Source organism: Panthera leo, chromosome E2 (genome assembly GCF_018350215.1).
Source record: "Panthera leo isolate Ple1 chromosome E2, P.leo_Ple1_pat1.1, whole genome shotgun sequence".
Taxonomy (NCBI): domain Eukaryota; kingdom Metazoa; phylum Chordata; class Mammalia; order Carnivora; family Felidae; genus Panthera; species Panthera leo.
In genome coordinates this window covers 19,460,987-19,488,446 of record NC_056693.1, presented here as the reverse complement: position 1 = coordinate 19,488,446, position 27,460 = coordinate 19,460,987, and the positions used below count along the sequence as shown (strand labels likewise).

Sequence of the window (27,460 nt, the reverse complement as noted above, 5' to 3'; positions counted from 1 at the left end):
GGGAGGGTCTCTGAAATCAGACTCTTGAGTCCCTGATGCTCTGGCCATGGTGAAAGTGCAGGTCCTGGGGCTGGTTTTCTTCCCCTCTCCCCAGATTTGGGGGCAGAGATGTGGTCCTCATCCTGGTTCCACGCACATGGGCTGCTGGGGCCTGGTTCCACGTGGTGGGTTTGGTTTGGGTAGGTTCAGGAACAAATGAGGACAGGTCGTTGCTGCGGGACAGGGGTAGTCAGTACTGGCTTGTATGGTGACAGTGTGACAATTAGGGAGAAGAGGGGGCTGGCCAGTTCTTTTGTAGTCACTTGTGCAGTGCTATTGACCATAAATAATGCAATGATGATCGCATGTGCTTCTGAGTCCCCCCCCCCCTTTTTTTCCATCAAATAGAGCCTTTGGGTTGAGATTGGGTGGCATTTTATTAACAGTTTTGCCAGGTAGCCCTGTGCCCTAGCCATAAACTTGCCGTTCTTTTTCCCCTCCTTCCTCTCTTTCCCTCGCCCTAGGTCAGATTGGTCTCCTGACCACGTCTGTCTGACTCAGGAGGCTGGTGTGGCTGCAGGCAGTGTGTCACCACCACGGCCAGGATAATCAGGGTTTTGCAGCAGTTTCTTTACAGCCGGGGCCTTGCTGGGGCCTGTTGATGGAGTGTGTGTGCCGTGGCATATGTGTGTGTGTGTGTGTGTGTGTGTGTGTGTGTGTGTGTGTTAGTGCGTGTGCCTCTGCTCCAGAAAGGTCTTGAGCTGCTCCCCTTGCTCCCTATCTGAGGGTCTTGTCCTTGATGAACCAGTGTGTGTGACATTGTTCCCACTCTTCTGACTCCTTTCTGTGACTGCATGGGCCCCCCCAGGGGTTAAGCCAACTTCTCTGGGGCAGGAGGGCCCAGAGTGAGGGCCAGAGAGAGCAGCTCTGTCTCCCCCCATCCTCTCCCACACCTTGGGGCTGGCCAGGGTGGTCCCGGCACACAGTGCCTATCATTACGAAGGGAAGGGCTTGGGAGACCTTGGGACACAGGGCATCCTATGGGCAGTGTTGAGAGTGACCTTGCCCTTCAGTGGGGCCTGGGCCTGCATGGCTGCACCTGTGTCTCTGCAGGACAATGGGCCAGGTCCCCAGGACCCATCCCGGGCAGCCGTAGAGGGAGAAACCACAGGCCCCCACGAGGGACTCCAGGGTCTGAACCTTTGGGGACAGGTGGCTGCCTGTTTTTACCCTGTGTAAGCCCCGTGGGTGTCCCTGGCAATGGCAGGAAGCAGCAGTCTTTCTTGGGGTGGGGCGGGGGGGCGGGGCATTGGAAGGGAAGTCAGGGCCAACTTCAAACCTGGAGCCAGCTCCAGAGACAAAACTGAGCCCTGCTCAGCGCTGCCTCCCAAACATCAAAGCTGGGAGGTCGTGGGAACCACCTGCTCAGCACAGCCCAGAGAGCCCGGCGTTCAGGCGCGTTCCCCATGCATAGAGGCCTGGGGCAGGTTAATTAAAGTTAACTGAGTGAAAACATAATTACAGTGACTGCAGAGGGGAGAAACCCAAACCTGCAATTTAACACTCTTCAGCACCAGAGCTTTGCTGAGGACAGTCTAGTCCTTGGGAATCTTTGTCTGGGCCTGGGAGGGAAGGGCTCCTCTTACCACTTCCTGCCTCCTGCCCCCCAGGAGCATGAGGACACAGAGGGACCATAGCTGGGGCTTCCTCCCCCAACGCCTGGGTGCCTGGTCAAGAATGGGCTCCCTGACCAAATTACTGTGCCTGAGAAGACCCCCGGCAGGGAAATGACCCTGTGCCAAGCAGCACATCTGGCCTGGGGTCCCCACCACCCAACTATGATCTCAGAGGCTGCTGGAAGCTGTCCCCCTGGCCTCTACCTCCCTGAGCACTGCCCTGTGCCAGGGCTGGGGAAGCTTCCTACAAGCCTGTTTTTGTAGAAAGAGGGTGGTATCTCTAAGCCCGAACTTAGGAAGGGGCAAAGACGAGGGCACAGAGCAACCTTCCACCACCAACAGGGGAAGTTCTGGAATGCCATGTAGCATGGCCTCCTGTGCAGATCCCTCTCCGGCCCCTATCCTGCTCCACCCATGCCTCCCCCTGCTGCAGGAACTTACATCCTTCCTATGAGCAAATGGCCTTGGGGTGCCCCCCTCTTGACCCACAAGCTTGGCCCATTTGGAGTCACTGGTTGGTATTTCTGTGCCCTTCAGGAGGAACCAGGGGGAGGGGCAAGTCACCTGGGCATGCTCTGGGTCTGCAGTGGCCAGAGCAACAGGTGTCACAGGGATGTTGTCACCGGTCTCTGAGCCTGGGATCTGTCAAATTCAAGTCAGGCTGCCTCAGCTCCAGGCCAGAGGGCCTCATAGTGGGAGTAACTGTGATCGGGCCAAAGCTTCAGTTCCCACTGATGTGACGGAGTATCCGGTGGGGTCTCCATCCTACCAGCCCATCCGTGGGTCAGGGCGGCACAGCTCTGGCTGGTGAGGGGAGCAACCAGGAGGGGGAGTCTCTGTCCCTGGTAGCCTCTGGGCCTGGGAGGATCCTTCTCAAAGTATCTCGCTCTGTGGAGACACTTGTCCCCAGCATCCTGCAGGGAGCAGCCAGGGCAGAGAGATCCAAGAGCTCCTCTGTCCACCTGGACAGTTATAAGGGACAAAGGCCCAGATTGCTGCCTCTTCTAGGGGCGTAGACCCTTTCTAGGGAGCACACCTGCTCTGTTGGAAGCTCAGAGAGCCTGGACAGTGCGGGGCCCATTACAGGCTCTGGGTCTCAGGGCTCCAGCCTGGGCTTCCCCAGGCAGAGGCCGGGGAGTGTCTCTCTCCATGATTTTTCTGGGGGTGCAGATACAGGAGACCCTGCTGGGAAGCTGGTGTCCCAGCAACAGGTAGTGACTGGACTTCCCTCAACCTCTTTGGGCTTGAAGGATGCAAGGGACATACCTGAGTACATTCTAAGGGATGGAGGGATCCAGGGATCATGCTTGGTCATAGGCAGTGACTGGGGCCTCAGCCCACGTAGGATGCCCTGTGCCTCAGTGATGGACCATCTTTCTCCCCATCTGCCCTGTAGACTGTGGCCTGATGGACGCTTGGTGTGGATGATGAGGGAAGAACGCACCTCCCACACCCGAGAGGTGAGCCCGAAGCAAGCCCCGGATGACCCCACGAGCCGGAACGATGCGGCTGGCCTGCATGTTCTCATCCATCCTGCTGTTTGGAGCCGCAGGCCTCCTCCTCTTCATCAGCCTGCAGGACCCCACGGAGCTCTCCCCTCGGCAGGTGCCAGGTGAGCCCTTGCGCTCGGCCCCGCCGCCCACTTGCCCCAGCTTTCCTGTCCACAGTGCAGGCCTCCACGGCTGCCCTGGTGCCCAGTCTGTGCTGAAGGTCCCCGGCAGGCAAAGGAGGGGTCCTGGCCTTCTACTGGCAGGCATCAGCCTCTGGCCTCTGGCCTCTAGCCTGTGGTCACTCCTCTTGAAGTGAGGGCCAGGCTGCCTGTCTCTCAGCCAGTTGTTGCTTTGGGTGAAGCTGAGGCTTAAAGAGGATTCCGCCATCTCTTGGGGCCTCTCCCACACTGTCTGGGACATCAGAGGGTGAATGGCTTCTCCTTGAGCCTGTGGCCCCCATGGGACTCTGTTTCTCTGCCAGCCCTGGAACCCCTCGAATCCAGCCCCTTGGCCTGGGCCCCTCCTGCCTTTGTGAAGCTGAGATTACCCCACCTCCCACCTGCATCCCACACGTCCCTCGTGAGCCACTGAGGGGAGCACCCTTCATGACTTACAGAGGTCTGCTGAGGACAGGTGGGGTGCAGCGAGGAGACAAGGGGAAGGATGGTTCTGGAGCCTCAGGCAGGCAGAATGTGGAGAGGGAAGCTTAGGAGGGTGTCTGCTGCTCAGACACAGCCCTTACTCGTCTCTCAGCTGTGGGCCTGGGGGCCTTTAGCAGGGAGGTCTGTGAAGACACCCATGTGCTCCAGGACGAGGACAATATGGAAGAGTAGAGGCCGTGGATTTAGGCAGAGAGATTCCTGCACCACTCTTGCCTGCAGGGCTCACCCTATAGGAGAGCAGTGCCCAGCCCTTCCCCAGCCCCACCCTCAGCTCTGGCTGCCTCACCCCTCCTAAGCACAGATTGAAGGCCCATAGGCATCAGGTAGAAAATCAGAAGGGGCACAAGGAGACTAGAGCAGGGGCCCTGGGCCTGGCAGCTGCTACCAGAGGCCCCGGTCGGGGAGGCCAATGAGTTCATTCTTTCATCAACTAGAGGCAGCCAGGGCAGTGGGACCCCAGGAGACAGCAGGCAACTCACTGACTCACACCTGGGCTGGGGCCTCACAGAGGGTGAGGGAGTGGCTGTCAGAAGTGGTTCTGGCTCCTCCCCGGCTTCTGAAGCAGCAAGGACATGTGACCAAGCTGGCTCCTCTGTGGGGACCTCACAGCCTCACCTGAGCCTTAGAGTGGCTGACAGCCCTATGTCGGCAGAACCTGGCCCCATGGGTCAGGCAAGCTGAGATTGGCATCCCCAGTTGTATGTTATCTGTGCAGAAATGAGGTCCTGAACAAGGGTCCTCAAGTATGGCTTGGGGTAAATGGTGTATCCTTGGGGGTGACCCATGGATCTTTGGTGCCTGTCTTGGTGCGTGTGTGGTTGGGGCACACACATGGGCAGAGGGTCTTTGTGTTCGGGGTCTGTGCTCTGTGGGACAAGCCCGGGAGGGAAGGCGTGAGCGTGCCTTTGGGGCAGGGCCATGCCCCCGTCCATGGTACACTGCTGGGACAAATGCTATATTCCTGGGTAGAGTTGGGATCTGGTGGCCGGGATGTGTGTCCTGCCATGTTGCAGCCGGCCGTCAGATCGGAGTGCTTGATCTTTGTGTGTCCTGTGAGTGGCAGATTCTTGCCCCTCACACCAGCTGGCCTTGCCCTGCACAGCTGTCCCTGAGCATGTGGATCTTTTCCATCACCAGTGGGGCCAGGGCCCACAGGACGGCTAGGATCCAGGGTGGAGTGACGAGCCAGTAGAGAAACCGAGAGCCTCGGGCTGGCAGGGTGTGTGGGATGACACGAAGCTCAGAGGAGTGTCCCCCTACAGTGGGGATAGCGTGGGCCTGGCAGACCGCGCACAGAGCACACTTGGGGCTCGAGCCGTGTTCTTCTGGCTGTAAATGGAGCTGGACCACTTTCGCCACGTGGTGGGTGAGAGGCAACCTTGACGTTCTACGTAAATCACATCAAACGCAGTCATAAAACTTTAAGTAATGCTTATGTTACTTTCCCTGAGCAAAGTGTTCCTGACACAGGCTGTTTGTGTTGATTTGTTACTATTCATTTATTCTTTCCCTGTACTTCTCACAGCAGCCTAATTGTGATTCGGTACCAAGAAAGCAATATCAAAGTAATTTTCCACAACATTAGTTACAATTTTCTTCTGATCTTTCAAGTGAAACAATCCCATCCTGTTGGCTTCTCTGAGCATATAAACCTTGATTACATTTATCTGTTGGAAACCAGTGCTTACAAAGTGTCTGTATCCAGTTGCATGGGTGGGTGGCCCCCAGAGCCTGGACAAGCCTTCTCCCTGTGGATTTCTGCCTGTGGGAGGTACAAAGTCAGGAGGCTGCCCTGCCATCCAGATTGGGTAAGGCCATTGGGAATGCCATCTACAGAAGAAATTCCACACAGGCTACACTGGCTGTCACAGTGGCAGAAACTTCCCTGGGAACGCAGTGTCCGGGAGCCACTGTTGGTGGCGTTGACCACGGCAGAGGGCAGAGGGGTTGGGGCGGCAGGTGAAGATCCAGAAATAAGCTTGAGAGTGGGAAAAGGAGCCTTTAGTTGCTTGTGGCCCCTCGGAGTCGGGTGTTGTTCAGATTTCTCCTGCAGAGTTATTAGGTATTAATAGCATCTGAAGCTCTCAGGGACCAGACAGCAAACCTCGCCTGACTCGTGCACTCGATGGAATCATATGGGCTTGCCAACTTTTGTAAATCAAGCCATTTTTCCAAAATGTTTGCTATATTTTAAATCGATCAAACCTCTTGAAACGTGAATCGCTGCTGGTTAACCTGTTGGGTAAGATTAGATTTTGGTGTGCATCAGAGAATTCACCTATCCAAATGATTTTCCAGTCTCTAACATTGCCAGGCCACAAGGCCTCAGGAAACTCGCTTCTTGACTCAAGAGACTAGAATTGCCCCTTCTGTAAGCGGAAGACTCAGAGAATAGGCCAGAACCTGGAATAACACATCCCAGCCTGCTGGTCCTGGAGAGGCAGAAGACAGACTCCACGTGTGTGGCTGGGCAGACTGAAATTTTATCAGGGGCCCCTCTTTATGAGCTTTTTCTTACAGAGGGTTTAGAACCGCCCAGAGTCGGTGAGAATAGTACGATGGCTCCACGCACCCAGGACCAGCATGCTCCAAATGCAGTCAGGCTGCCGCACCTACGGCCACATCCTCATCTGTCCTGATTTTTTTTTTAATTTTTTTTTACACTTTATTTATTTTTGAGAGGAGAGAGAGAGAGAGAGACAGAGCACAAGTGGGGGAGGGACAGAAAGAATGAGAGAGAGAGAGAGAGAGAGAGAGAGAGAGAAAGAGGGAGGGAGAGAGGGAGGGAGGGAGACACAGAATCCAAAGTAGGCTCCGGGTTCTGAGCACAGAGCCCGACGCGACATGGGGGCTCGAACTCACAAACCGCGAGATCATGACCTGAGCCAAAGTCAGAGGCTTAACTGACTGATTTTTGAAGCCTGTGCCGGTACCATATCAATTCAGCCAGAAATGTCACGATATATTTCTCACTTTAAGAGATAAGAACTCTGTTTTAAAACTTTCAATAATTCTTTACTATCCAGCGTTCAAATTCCTAAATTGAATCCCAACTCTTATAAATACTTTTATTTCCACTTTGTTTTATCCAGTATCCGGATACAGCCCGCACGCTGCAGCTCAGAGGATGAGTCTTTCAAGTCTCTTTCAATCTGTAATATTCTCTCCTCATCTTGATTTTTCTCTTGCTGTTTATTGGAGGAAACTGGGTCACAGGTCCTACAGAGTTTCCCACCGTTGGGATTTTTTTTTTTAATTTTTTTTTTTAACGCTTATTTATTTTTGAGACAGAGAGAGACAGAGCATGAACGGGGGAGGGTCAGAGAGAGGGAGACACAGAATCCGAAACAGGCTCCAGGCTCTGAGCTGTCAGCACAGAGCCCGACGCGGGGCTCGAACTCACGGACCGCGAGATCATGACCTGAGCCGAAGTCGGCCGCTCCACCGACTGAGCCACCCAGGCGCCCCCCACCGTTGGGATTTTTGTTGGTTTTACTCATTTGGTGTCGTTGTCTTCTGTTCTTTGCATTTCCTGTAAATTAAGTAAACCTAGCAGCTTGAACAGATAGAGGCTTCTTTTCTTTTCTTTTCTTTTCTTTTCTTTTCTATTCTTTCTTTTCTTTTCGGCAAGAATGTCCACGTGGTCATATGTGCTTTCATCAGGAGGCACACATCTGCCTGGCTCTCTTTTACAATGTCAACTAGCCACTGATGATGCACCTAGATGTATCCATTCTTCCGGGGCTACACAATGCAGTGCTCTGAGTTCATCATTCCTTCTTCATTCTTTTAAGTGGGATGGATTTTGTTTTAATGGGACGAGGGGAGTCGTTGGTAGTGACCCAGGAAGCCAGGGTGACGGTGGATTGATTGGTTTATTCATTGGTAAATAAAAAAAATTTAAAACTTGATCTTCTGATACAGATTCTGTTGTTAACACACTACGAGTTCTTTCATTTTTTTGATGTTTGGTTTCTAGGGTGAGTTTTCTTAAGGCAGGGCCACCCCATGTTTCAGGGAAGTAGCTCTTTGCTTTCCTGAAGCCGTGGAGGTGTGGGTGGTGGAGCTGGGGACTGGGCTGATGCTGGGGTGTCAAAGGGGGAGGCAGCTACAGTGACAGCAGGGGTCCCTTCCTGCTCAGGGGCCCCGAGTGCAGACAAAGGGACTGGACAGCCCCTGGTGACTTCCTGGTCTACAATAACCTGCCCCCGGGGCATTCCTTCCGCAGCACAAGGGCATCCAAGGATGGTAATAATAACAAACATTGACCAGGCTTTTACCATGTGCCAGATCTTGTGTCAAGCACTTTACAGGTATTAATACGTATAATTCTCATAATGACTGATTATTCCCATTTACAGGCGCAGTGCCGAGCGGCCGCTTGTGTGGACACACAACGGCATTGCTGCCACTCGCAGTGCCACTCTCAGGCACCTTACGTGTGTTTAGTACTCACTGAATACTTTCAAAACCCCAGGAGTTAAGTACTATTACACCATCTGACAGATGAGACTACTGAGATAAGAGAGGTTGAGAGCCATGCCTGAGGCCACACAGCCTTGGGGTTCAGAGCCAGGATTTGTCCTTAGACAGCAGGCTGTCGCCACTGCACCTGCTGCCATCCTAACAGCTGTGATGCTCCATATTGTCTGCTCTGGGCCCAGAGCAGAGCCTGGGCGGAGAGAGAACCTGGATGAAGATTTGGAGGCATGAGGGAATTTGGCATGGGAGGAACTCCTGGTGGATTAGGGGCAGGAGTGTGACCCGGGGATCTAGACTAGTACTGCAGACATGGCCAGTCCCGGGGCCCGTAAGCCCTTTTTTGGAGCATCTCAGAGGAGCGAGCCTTTGCTGCAGGCTGCGGGGAGCCCCGGGGATCCTGAAGTGGGGGCGGCTGTTAGAAGGCTCACTTTAATGGCTGCGTGTTTGGAGCTGTGGGCAGGAGCAGGGGAGGGGAGGAGAGTGCGAGGAACCACAGAGTGGTGTGGGAGAGAGGGCAGGGACTGGAGAGGGTAGATTCGGGGTGTTGGGGCAAGTACACAGGGGGGATGGTGATGAGGGTGAGGGGGGCTGTTGTCTCAGTTCAAGATGCCTCTGGCTCTGGCAGATCGAGACGGGGGTACCACTTACCGAGGCAGGACACGCCAGATGGGGAGCAGTTTGGGGCAGGGGGCCAGAGACCACACGTTTTGTCTTGGGCAGGGGCATCTGAGTTGCTGGGTGGAGTTGCTCTGGATTCCAGACACACAGGCCGCAGGGGACGAGAACCAGCAATCCATCCCCCCCCCCCCCCCCCCCCCCCCCCCCCCCCCCCGCCAACCCCATCCCTCCTCCACCTGCACCTCTGCTCTCAGAACGCACACTTCGCTCCTTTGGTCTCAGACACCTGAGGGCAGTAATGGCTGGAAGAGCCAGGAGGGCTGCCTGGAGGAGGGGAACTGTGGTTGTTAAGAGGTGACCACGTGCTGACCTACAAGCAGAGAGTAGTGAGACTGTCCTGGAGCCGGGGTCTCTCTCCAGAGCACACGGTGCTGAGCCATCTTGCCTAGTCTCTTACCGCTAGAAATCAGCAGCGCCAGAATTCCCACGCCCATGGGCCCGACCGACTCCCGGGCTCCTGTTTTTGTTCCCTGGAGGCGGGGCTGTGTTGGCTGGAGAGAGTGTGGCCTTCACTCTTGGTCCCGTGGTTACCAGGGACGCACAGCCCTGCCTGTGCCAGATACTTGTCTTGTTTGTCTTGTTTCTACAGCAACTCTTTGTCCAGGTATGTCCCCTCGGAGCCCTGAGAACACCCCGGGTGGGTCAAGGCCACAGGAGTAACTGCTGAGGGGCTCTCAGAAACTCCCCACTGTGAGGCTGATGGGGCAAGCAGAGGTATGGCGGCTGCCCCGCCTCTGCCCTGGCACCTGGGCCAGGCTGGTCTCGGGGGAGGGGCAGCCTGCTGGAGCCAGGGTGTCTGAGCTATGCTCCTTCCGGGCCATGGGAGCCGGCAGCCCCTCCAGCTTCCTGGAACCATCTGCTTTCCCCGGGCAGGTGGGTTTTATTGGAATCCTCTCGAGTCTGTTTCCTGAAACCATTTTCTAACGGCATTGCGGAACATCATATATATTTTCCACAAACCTTGCGAGGCTGACACATCCTTGTTGTGACTGTGAATATCAGAAGTGACATATAATTGCAGTGATCCATCCTGTTAAGTAGCTGGCAATATATCATTGCAAAATCAGCAGGGCTGGGACTCTCAGAACCCGGTGTTTCTGAACAATGCACCTGCAGCATGTTCAAACTCTCTTACCAAACACCGCCGAAGGCTCATGAGGGCCGCCTCGCCCTCCCTCATCTTGCTTTTCTGTGACCACAGCAAAGAAAATTTTACTCTAGGTAAAACCACCCTCTGAGTTTCCCATTCTTCGGAGTTCCCTCTCCTCGGCACAGAATGCATTGGGGTCAAAGTCAAGGCTGGGGGTCAGGATCCTGGTAACAGTGCTCCTTACAAGCATCACCCTTGGACTTTTTGGGCCCCCCCTTTTCCTTGTAAGCTCCAGGGCAGCTCTGTGGGGTTCCTTCTGGTGCCGTGGGGTGGGCAGTGAGCCGGGCAGCCCAGTCACCGCTGTGTCGGCAGGGGAAGGAAACCCGTGGGCTCAACAATTGCAGGATTGGAGACCCAAGTGGCCAGAAGCCCAAGGACGTGATGGCTGAGCCCACCTTGATGGGGCGGGTGCACTGAGGCAGAGTCTGCCTATTTCGGGGTTACTACTCACACTTTGTTCTGTGCTAATTCTGGGGTAGTGCTGACTTAGACTCTGGGGTGAAGGGTGCCTTGTGGATGTGCAGAGGGCAATACTGATGGAGGGACAGACATAGGTCCTGCTGGAAAAGGGGGTATGGTATTAGGACACACAGCCCTCGAGTGTGGCCACCTGGAGCCCACTGATTTGGTGGGCCCCGGGGTGCTGGCTTTGGAGCTGAGTCCGGAATCTGCTTTTGGAGGTGGGGCTTCATGACAGACCCTCCCTCCTGCCCTCCCTGGGAGGCCATGTAGGCCCAGTCTCTACAGGGAGACCTTCTCTGTCCCCACCCTCTCACACTGAGGCTGGGGCATCCCCAGTGGCACCCCCCGGCCCACAGCTCCCCAGCATCTGCTTCTCTGACTGGGCCTCAAACATTTCCTCCCCTCCCTGCAGAAGACACCCTGGGGGTCTCCAGCCAGAACCTCACTTTCCTTTGGTGCGTTAAAATATGCTAAATGAAAAATAATGAGCCTGTAGGAACTAATAACAGGAATCACCTAATTAAATTAGGAAACAGACATCCTATCGCCGTAATCTGAAAATTGATATTAATAGAAAGTGGTCCCAGAATTGTTATGCTAAAGGTTCCTAGGGGTGGGGAAATTAAAAAGGAGAGCTGAACGGAAAATTGGGACAATCGTATCCAATAAGAGCAAGACTTAGGTTTTATAGGAACTAAAGGAAAACGCTAAAAATAGAAGACAGGATCATTGTGTGGATCTAATGAAGTAATGGACAAACATGGCTTTGAAAGCTACAGAGCTCCACGTGCGTGTATGATGATCATTTTTTAAATGAGACAACGTAATTAAGCTTCAGTGTGCATGAAACGTGGTGATAGTTACCGTTTATTGGCGCCTGGCACTGTCCCCAGTGCCTTTGCTTGTTCCTCCGCCTGTGAGGCAGGCATGATTGTCCTCAGCTCAGACTCAACAGAGGGTAAGGTGGTTGCCCAGAGTCCTGTGGCCAGAGTGGCCCGAGCCAGGATTCAAACCCAGATTTAGCTGGTTGCAAAGCCCCTCCCCAGCTCACTCTGCCTTCCTTGCCCGTTGCTACTAGTTGGTGTCGTGGTCTGCATTTCTTGTATCTTCTGATGTTTTTCTGCCGTTTCTTCAAAGTGCATTTCTTGCTAACACCCAGCGGCAGCCCCAGCCCCAGGGCTCCTCTGGTGGCTTGGGTAACAAAGCCCACACAAAGCCACCTTCTGAAATTACAGTCCAGCTGGGAAACTGGGTCTCCTATTGTGTCTGGGCCTGGGCGGGGGCCGCGCAGGGCCGCCAGTTCCGATGCTCAAGCCGGCTCCCGGAAGCCCCGGTTTCAGGTTGCGTGTCCACAGCACCGGATTGTTCCCCTAGGCCCCCTACTTGGAGGGGTGAATCAGGCTCTGTTCACCTGCGACGTGAGTCATGGCTTGGCGGGCCCAGAGCGGGGCTCGGGTGTGGGGTGACCCTTTTCCCACTCTGCCCGGCCCAGAATGAATTGGAGGGACCCAGCGGGGACGGGAGGAGGGGGTCAAGATCTGTATGTGATATGCCCCAGCATCACATTTGGTCTGGGACGCTGTGACTGCACCTGGGCCAACGTTGAGCCCCAGGAAGATTAACCCAGGGTGACAGCGGGGGGGTTACTCCCAGGACTGAAATTCCTCTCCCTCCTTGTGTGCCCCATCACCCCCCCACCCCTGACCCCATTCACCAACCAGGCATCTTTAGTGGGGGCCGCCTGACATCAGAGCCAAACCCCCCACTCAACTCAGGGGTTCTGCCAGGAGAGCAGAACTCCAATCCCGAGGGGTGGCCCCCTCTGCCTGGCTTGCTTCCCTCTCAACCACATTTGGCCTGGGGGCTTGGGGCTGTGGTGGGAGAGGGGGTGCTCAGGACCCCCTCAGATTCAGATTCAGTGAATCTGAACATTGCACTCCCTGCCAATGTGGGGAAGGGTCCAGTGGGGTCCTAATGTGTGCTTATGGAGTCCCTCTCACCTTTCTGAAGTCCTGCCTTGCTATTGTGGGCAGCAGAGAAGTGATTCTGTGCCAGAGAAGGGTGCAAGGACAGGGCTGTTGCTATGGTTGCTGTCCTTCTCCATGGCCACTGGGTGGTTCTTGGCTTTTTAAACCCTGAAAAGGTCATGGTGGTAGTTATGACAACAGAACCACCGGGGAGTTGCTTCTGAAGGCCGATGCGGGTCCACAGTGAAGTGAGCCCGTCAGGGACACTGTGGGTGTGGGCTGGGGCCCCGCATGCCTTGGGTCGGGCCTCGGTGGGGCTCTCACCGGGACCCCGCCTGCTGGCCCCTCCTGCTTATGGTGACACCTTCCTGGTGGCCTGAGGGTCAACGTGTGTCTTTTCCCTCCTGAAGTATTTGCAGGAAGTCAGGAGCTCAGGCAGACCCCATCTAAGCCACAAGCTCACTGTTACCTCTCTGCTGATGTTTTCATGATAAAGCTTATTTCGGGGATTTGTGGCTCTGAAGTTTTGACTTGAATCATGGTGGAGCTCAATGGACAATTCTATTGAGGAGGGCACCTTTTGGGATGAGCACTGGGTGTTGTATGGCAACCAATTTGACAATAAGTTTCATATTAAAATAATTAATTAATTACATGAAATACTATACAATCATTAATAAAATAAAATAAAATAAAATAAAATAAAATAAAATAAAATGTTTTGTTTAGATGGGAAAACTAGCTTAATGGGTTCTGTTGCCCCCAATAGCTGAGGTCCTGGAGCCCCTGCACAGCCAATGGCTCCTAACGGAGGGGTGAGAAGCACCTGGGGCGGTCTTCCCATTCTCATGGTCTGGGGTCCAGACGGGACACTGAGGGCTGCTTCTCACCAAGCCCTCGGTCCTGGCCATGGCATTTTCCAGCCCTCCACAGACGTTCTGAAGACCATCTATAGAGTAGACGGGCCCCCATGCAAGCCCCGCTGCCCCCAGCTTGGTTGTACCCAGAGCAGGTCAAGCGTCCAGTCCCTGGACAGTGGTTCTCAGCCCAGGTGGTTCTCAACCTGGGTTGGACCGAGGGAGTGGTCAGTGTACCTTTCACCACATTTTGGTCGCATGTCCACGCGTGGCTCATCCTGGGAAGGAGAAACCTACAGACATTTGTGAATGCATTCGACCTTTGCCCTCAGGGTCTGGCCTGCCTCCCGAGAGAGGGAGATGGGGAGAGAAAGGATGAGGTGGGATGTCACTGAAAACTGTGTGGGGTCACTAGGTCCATCAGAAAATGCATCCAGGGAGGGGAGACTAGGGAACTGGGCCACCACTCAGCTCCAGCTGAGTTCTGGGCAGTGTGAGCCCAGAGTGCCCAGACCCTCTTATTTTATTTTTTCCAAAGAAGCTAGGAGCCTGTACCATATTTCTGTGAATTCTCCTGATTTTTAAGTGGCAGCTCAAAGTTTTGAAGTTTAGAAGACTGTTTCAGGGTCGGATAATAGTTCATGCTTGGTACCTCCTGTCGGCTGGATGGACGGGAAGGAGAGGGTCTGTCCCATATCCCATACCTCCCTCGGGCTGAGAACTGCCCCCTCTTGCCCTCCCTGTGCAACCCCCGCCCCCCAGGACAGAGAGGCGGTGGGTCTTCCCGGTGGGGAGGGAATTGGTTAACTATTTCCTGCCCTGGGAGACTTACATGAAGCCAAACCCTAAGCAAGTCATGGATAGTTTGTCTGGGTACGTCCAAGGGCCCTTGTCTGGTTCAGGGGCCAGGAGCCCTGCCAGATAACTGTTCATGACTTCAGCACGGGGACTGGGGGACGAGTCGGCAGAGGTGTGGGGGAGACAAGGGCCAGGGGTAGGGGCCTGGGGAGGCACACACTAAAAACCTTCCTTCATTCGCACACAATTACTCATATGCAGGTATTTTTACCACTAACACCAGCAAATTGCTGTGAGTAAAGGATCATTTCTGGACAAATCTTCTTGCAAGGGTGGGCCTACCAAAGGGCTGGGAGTGGGCTGCGGGCACCCACTGGGGTGGGTTTGGGTTAAAAAGGATATCCTGTTTCTCACAGTGATGCCAGGGATGGCCACGCTGGCCTTCTTTGTTTCCCACCGGGGATACTGTCTGCAGTAGTCACAATCTGTCAAGGGTCTCCTGTGGGAGGGACCAAGGCTAGCCCAGCATGGGACGCTTTGCACTTCCCTTCCCTGCTGCCTCCACCCACGTCAGGGATGACGCCACCAGGGCTGTGAGTGGGACCAGAGAGTTCGGGAGAATCCTGATAGCATCCAGGGAGTGTGGTCTGAGCAGTGATGACGATATATGAGTGCTGAGCGCCTGCTGTCTACCAGGCACTGCACTCTATGTGCTTTGCCAATACCCTTTCGCCGAAGCCTCATAGCACCAGGTCTCTATTTTAACAGATAGGGAAACCGAGGCACAGAGAGGTGGAGTCATTGGCCCAAGGTTACACAGCCAGGAAATGGCAGTGCCTTAAACTAGATCCCAAAGATGCAGGGTCTTATTGGTGACTCTGACAGCCACTCAGCTGAGACACAGTGTTGGAGGCCAGGCTGGGGGCCCGCACCACACTGCCATGTTTGGGGTGTGCACCATTCCTGTGTGCTGCAGACTTGTTCTGGTCTGTGCATACGCGTGTGTGGGTGGAGGGATGGGACCTCTGTGAATGTTGTGTGGGTGTCTGGCTCTCGTCTACAATTGTGTGAATAACCGTGTGCACGCACAACCATGGGGTACAGGTGTGTGTACTTTGGGCTGTCAGCTCTCATGGGAAGCACTTTCATTTTTTGAGTGCACACTGATGCTCACACCTGCCATGAGCAGGTGTGGGACGCTCGGTCAGGGCCCAGGCGGGGGCAGGTGACTTTGGCACCACAGGGCGAGTGGCCTGTGTGTTGTCAGTCACAGAAGTGGGTGAGAAATCGCCATTCCCGTAGGAACTCGGTGAAACCAGTTCTTGTAACCCCCTTGCCTGAGACCTGGGTAGACCAAATAATGAAATTACATTCATAATATTTCAGGTCGAACGATCGCTGTTCGAATTAGTTCCTTCCCAGAACCAAGCCAGAAGTAGCAGTGGTAATTAAAGGATTTGTGGACTTAAACCAAGTCTGCTCGTCGGGCATGTACAATATACGGAGCTTGGAAGATCTGTGTGGGCCTTGCATCCCCCTGGGGAGTGGGAAGGACAGTCAGTGAGAACAAGAAGCCCACACGCCAGAAGGAGGTGGGTTCTCACTGCTGGGGGCACTTTTCCACTTTCATCCATTTATTTCAGAAATATTTACTGAACTGCAGCCTGGCTGGGCACTGTGATTCTGCAGAGAGGAGGACCACGGGTACCCTGCTCTAATGGAACTCACAGGGAGTAGGTGGTGGGGAATTCTCAGTGTCCACCCTGACTCCTTCCCCAGCTGGCCTTTCAGCAGTGTCCCGGGAGTGCTGTGATGTCTGATCCTCCTTCCACTTCAGGGCTTGCAAGTTAAGTTCTGAGCCTGGGACCCAGCTAGGACTTCCTGGTAATCAGAGAAAGAGCAGGACGGGCATTTGTGTGGCTTGGCCCCCACCTAACGCATCCTGTGTCCTAGAGGAGGGTCATGGGAGCTGGGCCCCACGGCAGAAGTCACACCCAAGGCCAGAACATCCCTCCACCCAGCCAGTTTTTTATTTCTTCCATTTGCTTCACTGAGGGGAATACACAGCCCCCTCCTTAGGGAGCAGAAAGTGCCAGAATCCCATGAAAGCAAATACCAACAGTGTGGTCAGCCTCGGCAGTATGGCTGACTGAGCCGATGTGCCCACCCATCCTAGATAAAAAAGGACCTAAAACCTCTTTAAAATCCAAGAAAGAGAGAGAAATCCCAGGAGCCAGAAAATGAGAGGGATTCATGAGAAGCAGTGAGCTCTAGGGGATGCCTGCCACCGGTGCCCGGGGCTAGGGCTTTAAAAACAAAACAAAACAAAACAAAAAAACCCAGCTTCGTTCAGGTATAATTCACATGCTGTAACATTCACCTATTCAAGGTGTACACTTCAGTGATTTTTAATAAACTTAGCCGTGCAACCATCACCACAATTCAATTTTACGGAATTTCCGTTGCCCCCCCCAGAAATCTCTCATGCCCATTTATAGTCACCCGCTGTTGCCCCACGCAACCACAAATCTGCCTTCTGTCTTTATACGCTTGCCTTACGTGAACGTCTCACGTCAATGTGATCATACGATATGTAGTCTTTCACGTCCAACTTCTTTCACTTAGCATGTTTGTGAGATTCATCATGTGGCAGCATCTATCAGTAGTCTGTTCCTTTTTATCCCTGAGTAATATTCCATTGCATGGCATTATGGTTTGGCTATTCAGCAGTTGATGGACATTTGAATTGTTTGTATGTTTTTGGCTATAATGAATAATGCTGCTGTGAACATTTACATGTCTTCATGCAGACCTATGTCTTTATTCTCTTGGGTGGATACATAGGAGTAGAATTGCTAGTCTGTGTAGTAAATTTATGATGAATTTTTTGTTTATTTTAACTTTACTTATTTTGAGAGAGAGAGAGAGCATGAGCAGGGGAGAGTAGAGAGAGAGGGAGAAAGAGAATCGCAAACAGGTTCTGTGCTGTCAGCACAGAGCCTGACACGGGGCCTGATCCCACAAACTGTGAGATCATGACCTGAGCCAAAACCAAGAGTCAGATGCTTAACCGACTGAGCCACCCAGGCACCCCAAATTTATGTTGTTGAAGAAACTGCCAAACTGTTGCCAAAATGTCTCCACCATCTCCTTTCCCCCCAGCAATGCACAAGGGCTCTGATTTCTTCACATCCTCATCAACACTTGTTATTATCTGTCTTTTTAATTATAGTCATTCTAGTGGGTGTGAAGGGATATCTCATTGTGGTTTTAATTTGCCTTCTCTAAAGACTAATGATATTGAGCATATTTTCATGTGCTTATTAGCCATTTGAATATCTTCTTCAGTGAAATATCTATTTGAATCTTTGCCTATATTTTAAATTGAGTTATTTGTCTTTTTATTGAGTTGTTATTCTTTATTTTACAGATCCAAGTACTTACTAAATTTGCAAGTGATTTCTCCCATCTGTGGTTTGTCTTTTCAGTTTCTTAATGGTGTCTTTTGAAGTGCAAGAGTTTTTAAATTTGGAGAAGTTCATTCCATCAATCTGTTTTCTTTTTTGGATCATGATTTTGGTGCTGTATCTAAGAATCTTTGCTTAACCCTAAGGTCAATAAAGACTTTCTCCTATGATTTCCTCTAAAAGTTGTATAGTATATAGTTACATGCCACTTATATAACTCTATATAGTATATATTATATATAGTTTTATCTCTTACATCTATGCCCATGATCCATTTTGAGTTAATTTTTGTGTTTTGTGTGAGATCATGGTCTATCATTTTTGTCTGTGGATATCCACTTGTACCAGCACAACTTATTGAAGACTGTCTTTTTCCCATTGTATTACCTTTGGTCAAAAATAAATTGCCCACAAATATAAGAGTTTCTCTCTGGAGTCTCAATTCCATTCTGTGGAGCTGTATGTCCATCCTTACACCAATAGGACAATGTCTTGATTACTGTAACTTTGTAAGTTTCGAAATCAGAAAATATAAGGCCTCCTGCTTTGTTCTTCTTTCTCAAGATCATTTTGGTTATTCTGGGTCTTTGTAAAGACCATGTAAATTTTTATGTGAATTTTACGATTTGCCCATTTCTGCCAAGAAAAAGCCTACTGTGATTTTGATAGGTGTTGCATCGAATCCAACAAGCAACAATATTGAGTCTTCCAATCCATGAACATGGAATGCCTCTCCATTTATTTAGGTCCTCTTTAGTTCCTATTAGCAATATTTTATACCTTTCAGTATACAAGTCTCACCCTTCTTTTGTTAAATTTATTCCTAAGTATTTTATTCTTTTTGATGCCATAGTGAATGAAATAGTTACCTTAATCTTATTTCTGCGTTGTTCATTGCTGGAAATACAATAGAATTTTCTGTATTAGTCTTATACCCTGCAACCTGTTAAGTCTAGTAGTTTTATTGTATGTGAATTCCCCAGGATTCTTAAATACAGGGTCATGTTGTCTGCAAATAGTTTTACTTCATTTTCAATCTGAATGCCTTTTTTTTTTCTCTTACCTGACTGCACTGGCTAGAACCTCTAGTACAACATGAAATAGAAGTGGTGAGAGTTGGGGCGCCTGGGTGGCTCAGTCGGTTAAGTGTCCGACATCGGCTCGGGTCATGATCTCACAGTCAGTGAGTTCAAGCCCCCGTCAGGCTCTGTGCTGACAGCTCAGAGCTTGGATCCTGCTTCAGATTCTGTGTCTTCCTCTTTCTCTGCCCTTCCCACATTCACGCTCTCTCTGTGTCTCTCAAAAATGAATAAATGTTAAAAAAAAAAAAAAGTGGTGAGAGTGGACTTCCTTGCTTTGTTTCCAATCTTAGGAGGAGAGCTTTCAAGTTTTCACCATTATGGATAATGGTAGCTATAGGCTTTTTGTAAATGACCTTTACTAATGTGAGAAAGCTTTTTTCTACTGCTAGTTTGTTGAAAAAACATTTTTTTACCATGAATGTCAGGTTTTGTCAAATGCCTATTCTATATCTATTGAGATATTTATGTGGTTTCATCCTTTACTCTGTAAATATGGCATATTACAGTAATATATCAACCTTGCATTCTTGATATAAATCCCGCATGCTAATGGTGCATAATCCTTTTTATATGTTGCCAGACTCAGTTTACTAGGATCGTGTTGAGTAAATTTTTGAGGAATAGTTGTCTGTAGTTTTCTTGTGATGGCTTTGTCTGGCTTTGGTATCAGATTAATGTAGGTTTCAGCATGATTTGGGAGGTATTTACTCCCCCTTTTCTATTTTTCTGCGAGAGTTTGTGTAGGGTTGACATTATTCTTTAAATGTTGGAAAGAATTTGCCATTAAAGCCATCCAGAACTGGACTTTTCTCTGTGAGAAGATTTTTAAATTACTAATTCAATTTCTTTACTATAGATCTATTCAAACTTTCTACTTCTTCTTATGTCAGCTTTAGTAATTTATGTCTATCTAAGGTTTTATTCGTTTCATTCAAGTTGTCTCATTCATTAGCATAAAGATGTTGATAGTATTTCCCTGTATTCGTTAGTGACATCCCCTCTTTTGTTCTTGAGTTTAGTAATTTGTGTATTCTTTTTTGTTTGCAAGTCAAGCTAAAAGTTTATCAATTTTGTCAATCTTTTCAAAGAACCAACTCTTAATATCATTGCTTTTGTCTTTTTTTCTGTTTTCTGTTTCATGGATTTCTATTCTAATATTTATTATTTTCGTCTTTTTGCTTACTTTGAGTTTAGTTTGTTCTTCTTTTTCTAGTTTCTTAAAGTGGAAGCTTAAGTAATTGATTTGAGATCCTTCTTTTCTAATAGTCATTGTAGCTATAAATTTCCCTCAAGCACTGCTTTATCCACTCTCATGATGTCCTGAGCCAGAGCTCTCTTGCAATATCTGTCTGATCTGTAGGTCTGTTGCTCCCCACCCCCCCCCCCACCCCCCCCCCCCCGCAACTTGTATCACAACCTCAGGCTAGCTGAGATTTTGGAATTACTATTTTCAACAACATTCCCAGACATGGGATGTTTCAGACTTCATGGCCTACTCTACCTTGGGAAAACTTCAGTCACTAGGGAACTGGGTGGGGGTGATGGAAACAGACCCAGGCTAAAATGCCATAGACTCACACTCTTCTTCCTGAGGTTCAGTAGAATTTCTTGAATAAATGCTTCTTCTTATGTTTTATCTTTGGTTCATTTCTAGAAGTATTAAATGGTTAGGTTTTTTATGTTTTAATTTTTTTCCTGCTCTGTCATTTCTTTTGGGGAAAAGAATTTGCCAACCTCCTCACTCAGTCTTTCCAGAAGCAGTACCTTCAGGACTGGGATCATGATGTCTACACAGACAGGAGATGAGGTCTACGGCCTGACCAAGGTGCTACCCTGGAGTGCAACTGCTCTGTAAATAGCACCCTCAGAAGGCATCGGGATCCCTGCCCACTGGCTCAGTTTGCTTAAGACAGCCCCAGTTTATACCTGTGGCCTGGTGTAATTATTAGCAGTGTCTCTCCCACACTTAGAGGTGACTTAATTTTGATGACAGATCATGGCATAGATGTCATTCTGTAAGATGAAAATGTAGCCAGAAAGCATGGGATGCAAGAAATAATGCTAAGAAAATAAGTTGTCAGTATGTAGATAAAAATAATAATAAGCACTCATTTTGGGGGGGAGGGGTTAGGAACTACAATGATGTGGAAGTTCAGATGGGGGACAGTAATTGGAGTTAAAAATCTAAGGGAGTCTAAGTCTGTTAGGGAGGAACACTGGGATCCTAATAAACTTTGGACTTTATTTTAAAATATGGCTAGGGGCGCCTGAGTAGCTCAGTTGGTTTAAGCATCCGATTCTTGATTTCAGCTCAGGTCATGATCGTACGGTTCCTGAGATCGAGCCCCATGTCGGGCTCCAAACTGACAGCATGGAGCCTGCTTAGGATTCTCCCTTTCTGCCCCTCCCCTGCTTGCATGCACGCCTGCTCTCTCTCCCTCTATCCCTCAGAATAAATAAGTACTTTAATCACCTCCTGTTTGCCTCACCAGAAGGGGTGGATTCCCAGCCAGTGGTTATGAGGATGGCCAACACTCAGTACTGGACAGATGAGCTCAACAGCAGTTGATGAGTCACGTGTGCTCACAGCCTGAGGAGGCCACTGCATGCCATGCAGGGTCACAGGGAGACTGAACAGCAGGAATCAGCTTTGGGAGGCAGACCAGTAGTGTCAGGAGGGCGGGGTGCTCCCTGGTTCTCGCAGGAAGATGCCACTAGCTATTTGAATAATTCCATGAGCTGGTAGGGCATTGATACCTGTCCTCAGGTAAGCAGGAGCTGTGTCTGGTCCCCTTGATGAGGATGGTTGTTTGGCTGGGGGACCTCATCTGCAGGAGCAGAGTGGAGAGGGAACTTGCAATGATGCCTCCCATATTTTACCAGGTATCAAGGCAGCACATGACATTGAGCCTTACTTGTAGGCCTTATGCCGTGGTGGCAGAGTGTCCCACAGAACCGAGTAGAAGAAACATGTCATCCCGAGTGGGGGCTGCCTTGAGTCAAAGTGAGCTGGAGAGGAGGCTCCTGCCCCAGTCACAGGACTTCCCCAAACCCAGCTAGGGTGCCGGGACCCTGGTCATCCTCTGCCTCTCCACTCTGCCTGTCTGCATGTCCATCCCTATTGCCACCATCTGTCTGTCTTTGTTTACAGGGACATAGTCCCAGGGTCTACCTTGTGCCTCCTTCAAAACCAGCATAGCTGGAGACTGGCCAACCATGTGACCTCACCCCGTGGACAGCCACCAAGTGTCAGCCATGAGGCCCTGAGCCCAGCATTGATGTTTCTGGCACTGATATCCCCTACCTGCCCTAGGTAACCCCAGTGCACCTGGCACAAGCCTACCATCCCTGACCCACACAGGGAGTCTGTAGCCTGGCAGTGCTTGCTGCCATTTCCAGAACCAGTATAGTCCAGTGGGTGGGTGAAGGGCTGTGTGGAGGTCCATAGCTAGTGTCTGCTCCCCCAGTGTAGGAGTGATGACTGGTCACCCCTGGCAGGCACTGCTGCTTGGGACCAGCCCTGGCATACTGGTCAACAGGAAAGGAGAAACAGGTTCCCACCTCAGGCGTCTCTGAGGCACTGTCTCAGATGCGCCGTGCAGGTAGGGGCAGATGTGTGGGCAACACATTCCTCCCCACTCCCCACTCCCCACTCCCAACTTCCTGGGGTCTCTATTCCTCAAGGCATGTGGCTACCCAGACAAAACTACCCAAGGCTACCCAAGGCAAAACCCAGACATTTTGGGTTATTACTGCTGCACAGGCTGGGACTGGGGGTTTTGAACCTGCCGGTTATTTTGAGCCACAGATTCCCCACAGAGCCTGGCTGGGGAGTGCAGGGCTGGATGAGAACATTTGGCTTCCATCTACCTAGAACCAGGAGGGGCAGCTACTACATAGATAACTGTTCTCAATCAGGCCTGTGGAGGTGTTAAAAACCTGATGCCCCAGCCGCCCCCTAGACCCAGAAAATCTGAATCTCTGAGAGAGTCCCTCAGTCAACTCCATTGTGCAAGCAAGTTGGAAAGCCATTGGATTCCGAAGAGCGTTTCTTGACTTTAATGTAACTACAAATCACTTGCATAACCTGTGAAATTGCAGATTCTGATTCTGTAGATCTGGGTGGGGCCCAAGATCCTGCATTTCTATCAGCAAGTGCCTATAATGCTGGTATATATACCAGCAAGCATATATACTGAGAGCTTCCTAAAAATGCAGGCTTTCAAGGCCTGACCCTAGATCTGCTGAATTACAATCTGCATTTGAACAAGATTCCCGGTGGTCTGAATGCACTTGAAGGCTGAGAAATGCTGGTTTAGACTTTAATGGCCCAGCAAGCCTAAGAGAGTGAGAATGCTTTCAGCTTCATCAGGGATCAAAGGCAAACATGTCTTCGTTACCAGATGACAAAGCCTCTGGTCCTTTCAGCTGCTGGCAACTCTTTTCAGGAATTAGGACCCAGCTGAATGTGGCTGTCCCTTTGTCCTCCCCAAGCCCCCTGCTCCAGCCTCTTCCTTCTCTATCCCACCCTGGTATGAGATCCTGACTCTGGGCTTGCCCTAAGCCTCTGAACTTGGCTCAGCTTTGTGAATCAGCCCAGCCCATGGGAAGGACTGTGCAGCCTACTGAGCACATAGAACCCTCTCCAACACAGCTTACCGCCCCCAGTCCACCCTGGCAGACACCTGACCCCAACATCAAGGCCACAGTCACCTTTTCCCACACACCCACTTCTCTCTAGATGACTCATCCAGGATGCTTGCTCTGTTTTCATGTTTGCCCAGCTGCCACCTGAGCTGTAACCCCCTTCTCCAGCCAGTAAAAAGCTCCAGCCTTGCTCTTGAACAAAGTCACTCCCTCTCCTTGCACCTCAGTCCTTCCCTTCCCCACTCACCCAGGGCTGCTGTTTGGTCAAGGCCAGGGGTGTGCTGTGAATGGCCTGAAGCTCCTGATCCACTGTCCAGCACTTGTCCCTGATCCACTGCCTTGTCCCTGATGTGGTCTGAGTCCCACAAGAGCCCAGACCCAGGCCTCTATTCCCTGGCGTGGATAACATGGGGATCTTGGCTGGTGTGTTGCAGCTTCCCCCGGACCTGGGGTCAGGAAGGGAAAGTAGATCCAGAGGGCCAGTTTCTGAACTGATGGGGATAGGCCTTGAGGGAGCACTAGTAGGTCTGTGATTTAGTAAACAGAATACAGTACTTTCTGGGACTGTCAGCTCTGCATCCCAGCTCACTTCTGGTTGCCTTGGCAACTCAACAGGTTCAACTTCTTTTTTGAGCATCAGTGTCTGCTCAGACAGGAGGTGACAGGACCCCTGGAGGTGTACAGATCTTCAGATGGCAGACAACTTGGCACTCAGGATGACCTTCACCTTCCTGCTGCATTATCTGGCCTTGGTTGTCTCCTAGCTACCTGCACGATCGTATGATCCTGCCCAACTACCTATCCATCCATTCATCTGTTTATCCAGAAGGTAGTTGTTGAACACCTGCTATGTGCCTGGCCTCATGTTGGCTTCCTCAGGCAAGCCTATGAGTTCCTGGCCCTCCAGGTCAAACAGGAATGTCTCCGTGGGTCCAGAGGTACCTGGGCAAGCTTGGAGGTCAGGAAGTCCATGGGGACTTTTTACCAGCACATATGGGAGCCCATTTAGAAGATAATGTGCACTGCAAGCCTGCCTACCACCTTCTGCCAGACCCTTCTTATGTACATGTAATTTGCATAAACACAATCACAGTCCACATACTGTAATCTGTTTTCTCTCGCCTATCGCTACACGGTAGCCCATTTTTCACATAGATCCATGTAGATTTTTTTTTTACGCCTTTCAGCAGCTTGATGGTATATCATTGGTTTGTTTAACCAGCTCCCTACTGATTGATTTATGCTTAGGCTGTTTGCAGTTTGGGGCTAGTTCATGAATCATTTCTATTTCCTCTGTTGTCATCTTTTTCTGTTTGCTTCTCTTGGTCTCTCTCATGTTGGAGGCTGTCCTCACATGCTTGGTGGCCCGTAGATATCTATTCATAGTTGAGAGCAGGGCAACAAGCACCTGATTGATGTGGTGTGGACGGCAGGGCTTCCTTCGTAGTGTGTGGTGAGAAGTCAGCCATCTTGCTGGAGATTTCCAAGGGTGAGAATGTTAGTTCCCTCTCACCACCACAAACCACCATAGACCGGAGGGCTCAAACAGGAGACGTTATTCTATCAGTCCTGGAGGCTAGGAATCCACGTTCAGAGTATCGGCAAGATTGCTTTCTTCTGAGGCCTCTTTCCTTGGCTTATAGATGGTGTCTTCTCTCTGTGTCTTTACGTGGTCTGTCCCTGTCTGTGTCTGAATTTCCTCTTGTGAGGATATCAGTTCCTTTGGATTAGGACCCACACTAGTGACCTCATTTTAACTTCATTTCCTCTTTAAAGACCCTGTCTTCAGTTGCATTCAACTATCTGTCCCCTTGAGCCCGTGGATTCTGTTACGACCCTCCAACCACTTTCTGACTTCCAAAAATGTATTGGAATCTGTGCCATCCTCCTTCCAGTTCTCTTTGTTCCCATGGGCATCTGTTTTATTCCTTTGCTGTCATTACACTGGGATTTAGGAGGAAGATGAGACAGATGTACGCATTCGGTCCACTCTGTCCCCCCGCAAGCCTCCTGGCTTCTCCCCAAGAAGAGGGATAAGCCGCAGCCTGCAGTGGGGGGCTCTGAAGCAGGATCCAGTGGGGAGGGCTTGCAGTTGCCTGGAGCTTGGTGCACCTATGGAGCTGCCCTTTGAATCCTGAATCCCTGTTGCTACTCAGAGAGGGAAGGAGCCTCCCTGGGAGGTTCGGGTTCCCAGGGCCTGGCACCCGCCTTCCTGCCAGCCTTCTCTCCCCACCATCAGTGATGTCATAGGTGTGACACTCTCGAACCAGAGACAAGGTGGGTGTCTGACACCTCCAAAATAATACGTGTTTTCCAAACTGTTGCTGAAGCTGCTAAAATGTTTTTTAAAACCATTTACACTTCCCTTGGTATGAAGCAAATACCTTCTGTCAGCCGGGCACGGGTCGGGAGGGGGCGCGTAAGACTGGAGAAGCCAGATCAGAGCAGCCCTGGGCCTCAGTGCTCCCTGGGGCATAAGGGTGGGTATGGGGGAGACCCAGGCCTGGGGAGGGGGGAGGTGTCCGCCCTGTGTCTGTGAGGGAGGGGGCCTGCAGAGTGGGCAGAAGGGGCCACACGGCAGTTACAGGGTAATCCGTGGTGGCAGTGATCTGTGTTTGGTCCTGATGAAGTTTTCCCTTCCAAGGCCTCTCTGTGCCCTTGCAGGGGAGCAGGTTTGTATCTGAGGGTACACCCCCCACTTCTGGCTTCTGTTTTGGAAGGTCTGAGCTCATCGAGGCGTTGTTCTAAGGAAAAGGGACAGAGGGGATATCTTTGAAAGACATAAGGCAGATTCAGTGACCAAAGCTGAGAGCAATGGAATTTGCCCAAGGCTAGGAGGCGAATGGTGTTTGGGGCTCCCTGGGTAGTGGGTGACAGGCCCAGGGAGGTGGACCTGGGGAGACTGGACAATGCCAGAGGGTTATACCATGTACCTGCTTATAGTGATCAGGGGGACCAAAGCAGCAGAGGGCCCTCCCTGGACACCCTGGACTGTCTAGGCCCAGTGGCCCAGCGGGGGTGGGGGTGGGGTTACTTCACGGGACCCCAGAGAGGGGGAGGGGCCATGCATGGCTGAGCCTGGGGCTAAGCTGCCCTTAGCAGGATGGGGCCTGGAGTGATATATTTTGAGTTACAAGAGATAAAGAAACTTGTGCAGTGGGACCCAAACGGTTCACAACAGGCCTGGGCTTTACATGGTGTGTGACCTCCTCCTGCAGGCAGCACTCCGGCCAGCCAGGGAGGTGACACTGTGTGCCAGGGAGGCTGGCTGACCTGTGTTGTGACAGCGCCACTGATGCAGCCCCACGCACACTCATATGTGTCGGCTGCTGGATGACTGCGGGAAGGCTTAGGGCCGCAAAGGGGACACTTCCCTTTCTGAGAGCTTCAGCACTATTTTCTCCGTGGGCAGCACTTTGGTAGGAGGGCAATCCTGCTGTCTGCCTCAGTGGCTCACTCCTGCAGAGGCTGGGAATTTACCCCCATGAGCCAGGCCTGGCCAACCAGAGAGCCCTCCAGTCAGGGGAGGGAGAAGACCCAGAGGTTTCTGGTATGTTGGGGAGTGGCAGGGACGGACTGTCTGGGCCCCGTGCCATGCACACCACACACCACCCACCACACCACCATCCCGTGGGCGTCTGTTCCCCAGCCAAAGTCATGCCCAGCTGACTCTCCTCCTCCAAGCCTGGCGTGTGCTCACTGAAGAGGGGGCAGCCCTTTCCCCACCTTCCCCCCTCAGGGGCTCCCGCAGGACAGAAGCACCTCGTGCTGATAAGAACCGGGTAGCTTCTCCATCCCAAAGCTATGGGGAGGCAGGAGGTGGGGAGCAGCAAGGGTGTGCAGCCTAGGAGCTTCCAAGGGCAGGACCCTGCTCACTTACCCTGAATGCTACCCCTTCGTTCCTCTCCCCCTGCAGTGGTCGGCCTAGCCCGGGAGCTGGGGCCACAAGTGGGAGAGCCCCCATCAAGGATGACCATGGCCATTGTCGCGGAAAGCAGAGGCAGCCGGCCCTGTGCTCTGGCCTAACCTGGACACAGGGAGGAATGGTGCTCGGACCCCAGCA

At 51.5% G+C, this 27,460-nt stretch overlaps 1 protein-coding gene across 4 annotated transcripts in view; it reads left to right on the top strand.

Annotated features, from left to right (window-relative positions):
* CHST8 (carbohydrate sulfotransferase 8) overlaps positions 1-27,460 on the top strand; it is a 127,747-nt gene that overhangs the window by 60,476 nt on the left and 39,811 nt on the right. For all 4 annotated transcript variants that reach the window (XM_042919854.1, XM_042919851.1, XM_042919852.1 and 1 more), the window contains exon 2: positions 3,052-3,267. In XM_042919854.1, coding sequence (XP_042775788.1) covers positions 3,138-3,267 — 130 coding nt within the window. In that variant the 5' untranslated portion in view covers positions 3,052-3,137. The remainder of the gene's footprint in view (positions 1-3,051; positions 3,268-27,460) is intronic.